The sequence below is a fragment of the Puntigrus tetrazona genome, unplaced genomic scaffold (assembly GCF_018831695.1).
Source record: "Puntigrus tetrazona isolate hp1 unplaced genomic scaffold, ASM1883169v1 S000000176, whole genome shotgun sequence".
NCBI classification, from domain to species: domain Eukaryota; kingdom Metazoa; phylum Chordata; class Actinopteri; order Cypriniformes; family Cyprinidae; genus Puntigrus; species Puntigrus tetrazona.
Genome location: NW_025047847.1, coordinates 837501 through 842500, shown reverse-complemented (window position 1 = coordinate 842500; position 5000 = coordinate 837501). Strand labels below are relative to the sequence as shown.

At 35.5% G+C, this 5000-nt stretch overlaps 1 protein-coding gene across 2 annotated transcripts in view; it reads right to left on the bottom strand.

Annotated features, from left to right (window-relative positions):
* The window catches only part of tanc1b (tetratricopeptide repeat, ankyrin repeat and coiled-coil containing 1b), a 145130-nt gene that overhangs the window by 16003 nt on the left and 124127 nt on the right, over positions 1-5000 (bottom strand). For both annotated transcript variants that reach the window (XM_043230594.1, XM_043230593.1), the window contains exons 17-18: positions 4721-4903; positions 2690-2768 (exon numbers count right to left, since the gene is read on the bottom strand). In XM_043230594.1, coding sequence (XP_043086529.1) covers positions 2690-2768; positions 4721-4903 — 262 coding nt within the window. The remainder of the gene's footprint in view (positions 1-2689; positions 2769-4720; positions 4904-5000) is intronic.

Below are 5000 nucleotides of genomic sequence, written 5' to 3'. Positions count from 1 at the left end.
AACATTCAGAAACACATTTCAGTGCAGTAAAACACATTCAGCAGGACTGCTGCTTCAACAATGAAGAAACACAATCATAAGCTTGATAAACAATGACACAAAAACAAAAGCCCAGCACACTGACGAAGTTCACTCAAGGAAACAAACATCTGAACAGAAGAAAACCCAGGAGTTACTTCCCAAGCCTTTTATAATGGATCAGCTGAATCCAGAGCGCTGGATAAAGGAAATGACCTTCATCTGAGCGGGTTCTGGATCAGAGAGGTTTGATCCTGGTCTGAAGATTAAAGAGCACTCAGAAAAAATATGAACATCTCTGCTCTACCTGTGCTGAAGGACCACTATTTGAGCCTGGCCTGTATTTTTCATTAAGGGGAATGATTTCAAAGAAATGAATCCATACTGTTTTGTGCTCAAGGGTTCAAATTCAGGGTTGCTACTTTATTTATTTTTAAGTCATTTATTATTACTGGACTGAAATAATAATTACAAAAAAAAAAATCTCTAGCCAATCCAATGTTTTATAGCTACATTTATATTTAGATTGTTTAGGATTTGAATACATTTTCAAGATTTTTCCATACATGGATATGCATAGAAAAATCAATTATAAAAATCCATGTATCAAAAAATTAAATATAAATGTAAAAATCAATCCATCAATTTAATATATTTACAGCAATTTCCTTTAATATATTTTTTTTTTCCTTTAATTTTTTTTTATTTCCCCCATGACCTCCCATGCCTTAAAATGCAAATAATTTATGCAATCATTTCTGGAAAGCTGAAGGAGAACCCGTGTTTAGTGAGAAAGTATCTCGTTTCAGGTTTTTCGGAGGTGAACAGCTGTTGAATATTAGTTTGAGTTCGACTTCCTCAATGCGCACACGCCCCAAACACACATAAACGATGCTGAGATATACATGTGTTTCTGTGGCCTTGTGATGAGGAACCCAAATACGCTTGACATCTCTGTACGGTGAATCATACTGTAGCTTTCTACCTTAAAACTCCTCCTGAGGGAAAACAGAGATCTTACTGAAACTAAACTACAAAGCTTCTAGAACTTCAGACAGATGAATGCATTTAAGGCCACCCACATGCCGTATGTGTACCACGAATGCAATGCAAGATGCACCATAAATGTACCATATGCACCAATTAAATAATAAAAAAATCATCATAGTGATGCACTTATTAGCTCAAGGTCTTGTATTTATATTTTGCTGTCTTTATAAGCACAGCGTCAATCTCTTCTGGGCAGTTTCTTCCTCCATCTTACAATACAGCAATTTCTCTTCCTTCACAGCGGCGCATAAAGCCAGCGAAGGTCACACCGGATGAGGAGCTGTGTAATTAAATGAGATGAATGCCCACGTCTGACCTGGATGGACTCATGACTGCAGCCACGTCTCTAACTCACAAACCTTAAACTTCATCAAATAATAATCAGAATACAGAGCACACGCTAGTCAACAAACCCCTTCAAACAGCACCAGAGACAGCTTATATCACTCAAACTGCTCAAAAAGGCTGCATCTTATAACGGATAACTCCGTTTTTTAACATTTTCAAAGATCATGCTTTTTATTATTTTATCATGTTTTATTGTGCTAGTTAACTTTATTTTTTTTAGTAATTTCTTAACCTGATCAAAATAACTCAACTCCAATTTGATGGATGGAGATCGCACAATGAAAAAACATGATATTTGTAAATTGTTAAAAACAGAGTTACTCGTTTTTTTTGCAAGAGAACTCTTCACTTAATTTTAATTTTCACAGAAGAACTTTTTTTGTGTCTCAATGGTTCCATAAAGAACATCGGAAGAACGCTGTCACGCTTCCCAAAAGCTTCTTTGTTGTTCAGATGATTCTTTAAGGAACCTTTGAATGCATTTGCACGGAACATAAACATTTGTCTTCCATGGCATCGCCGTGAAGAACCTTTTAAGTACTTTTATTTTTATTGCAACCTAAAGAGTATATAAATCCCTGATGATTTATCACTAGAGGCCGGTGTTAGGTGTAGCACATTAATAACACCCTAAACGATAATATCCTAAAAACAGACGTGTCTTACTTGCTGGCTTAGATATAAATAATTCATCTGTTTTCAAAATTAACATTTTAATATCACAACATGGATGTCGGTGGAAAAAATAACATGCACAATGCACAGTAGTATTTACTCAATTTATTAAATTGTTAATTTGTGCTTTGTTACCATGATAAAAAATGTTCAGTCTTAAGTAAATATTTTTAAACGCTTGTTTTGTCTTGTTTTTTGAGGAAAGGAGTGAAAAGCATAAAAACGTGAGGAAAAGTGTTTTATTTCGTTCTGCTTTGGCTTCAGCCAAGAATTTTCATTTCAGCGCATCCCTAGTTTTTAAGCTTTTAATTTCAATATGTCACTAAAATATGTGACGGGGAAAGTGTAAAGCAATTATTAAAATCTGCTAAACATTTTTACTTGATTTGTCACACTTAATTACCCCAGAAAATAGCTAAATCGTGTAGCCTTATGCCATGGCTTGTTTCTGACGATGCATTTTCTGACAAAACATCTACAGATGCCCACAATTCACTGTAAGCTTCCGACCGACTGCATTTCTGACACCTAATGGAACAGACATAATGACACGGCTAGAGAGACGAGAGATAAACACACGGAGAAGAACTGAACGTACCTGTTTCGCCCCACAGTGTGTCATGGGCATCAATCTGAACCTCCAGTTCATTATTCAACGTCAACAAGCCTTCCAGCACCTGCCAAAAGACCAGCTCACATCAATCAAACACAATATTACCACGCAAGAGCCAATGAGGAATCCGATAGGGACCGAAAGCAGGGTCGCTAAACGCCACGCATGGGCAAAAACTGGCTTTGCTGAAGTTAGTCTCCAGCGGCTGGGAGTTTCATGAGGAACGGGTTGCTTGATTAAAACTGATTTTAAAACTGAGGGTCACTCAGTGTTATTATATTAAACAAACTAAACCATAAAAAACATTTTTGTTACTTTAAACAAAATCATTGATTAGAATACAACAGTTCACCTATTACTGGATTTATTCACCTTTGTTAATGTTGGAAATAAAAATGCAATCATTTATTGTTTTAATGAAATGCTGTAGAAGCATTTGCTCATTCTAAGTTCACGACTAATGAACCTTATTCCAAAGTTTTACCAATAACAAAACTTATGTTTTCATATTTTATATAAAATTTTATTTCAGCTATTTGCAACATTTATCATTTTCATACAAAAATAAATAAATAAATAAATGCATAGGTAAATTTGAAGTAATTAAACAGTAACATTAGTTAAAAAGAACTAAGCATGAACAATAATTCCACAGCATTTATTAATCTTAGTTAGTTTCAGCATTTATTCATGCATTATAAAAACAGGTCACACTTTATGTTAGGGGGCCTTACTAAAACAAAAATATTTCTTGTTGTTATCGATGTGAGACATGGGTAAAACTAGGGACAGGTTTAGTGGTATGGGTTAAGGAGTAAGGGATGGGTTAACAGTGTAGATATAAATGTAATTACAGAAATGAATTACAGATGCAATTATATATTTTTAAATAAATATATGTAATCATTTCTGTAATTATCAATACATTTAATTTCTGTATTTTTTAATAAATATAAGTACAATGTAAAAACATGTATGTGCAGTGTTTGGTGCACTGTAGCAAATAATTAATTAAAATGTAATTACACAGCAGTTAAGGCCACTTGATATAAAGTGAGACCTAAAAATCACAGGTTAACGCACTGTGAGCGAACACGAAGAAGCAATGGACAAGAGTATTTTTACAATTAATAAAGAGTGTAATAAATGTAGTGTTCATTGCTTGTTCATGTTATTTAATACATGAAACCATGTCGACTAATGACACCTTATTGTAAAGTAAAAATAACACTGGTGTTTGTGAAGTGATTTAAATGATAAACATTCAAGCTGGGTACAAAAACAAGGAAAAATGCGAGGAAAAAAAGTTTCATGGCTGGTTCATTTTCTCATTTCACCCACTACTGGCAAGATTAACAATAACTCTCGACTGCAACGATGAGCCTATATCTGGGTCGATCAACAGGAAGTTGAATGAATAAGTTCAGACTGAATCGCCTGTGCTGGAACAATCTTAAAACACAACAGCACCTTCCTTCTGTTTCTTTAAAGGCTCAAACAGTTTGACCTTAGAGACGAGCGTGTTGCTATGGCTGCTCTCCCACGGCAACCGCATCCTTACACATCTATAAGACGTATTATACTTCAAGGCTCGAGTCTTGAGTTCACTGCACATATATAAACTCCTTTTTTCGTGTGCAAATGTGTGGCCCAGTGTATGTGGATGATCTAGGACACTGATGGTAATGTTAGAACATTGACCGATGTTAGAATCAGTTCCTATGACATATTTCGTGGTTTTAATAATCATTTTAATATATCAGAATGTGGTTGTTTTTACACTGTGAAAAAATATAAATTTATAATAAACTGTATTCTAATGGTGATTTATTGTGCATTATTTACAGCTGCTTTTGTATGTGACGCTCATTTTATTTTACAAATACCAGTAGCATTCTTTCAGATTATTAACTAAAATGAAGCATCTGTGTTTTAGGTGGTACGGAAAACAAATAGCCCTGATGAAAGTCAAAAAAGACCCCCTTTTAAATAGAAAAGGCGTGTGTGTGAGCTTACATGGATGTGTCCCATACTGCAGGACGCGATGAGCCCCTGCTGCAGGGCTTTGTTCTTCAGGCTCAGGTCCTGTTGACCTTCAGGGCTCCAGCTCAGCTCCAGCAGACACTCGATGACCTCTGAATGACCCCGCAGGGCCGCATGCACCAGCGCACACTGGCCGCTCTTGTCCACGTGATCCACCTGACCACAAAGCACAAAATCAACAAGTCTAGTTTCGGTAGGAAATACATCTTAAATATTAGTCTTAGGTTAGAGTTAACGACTGATAAGTCTATAG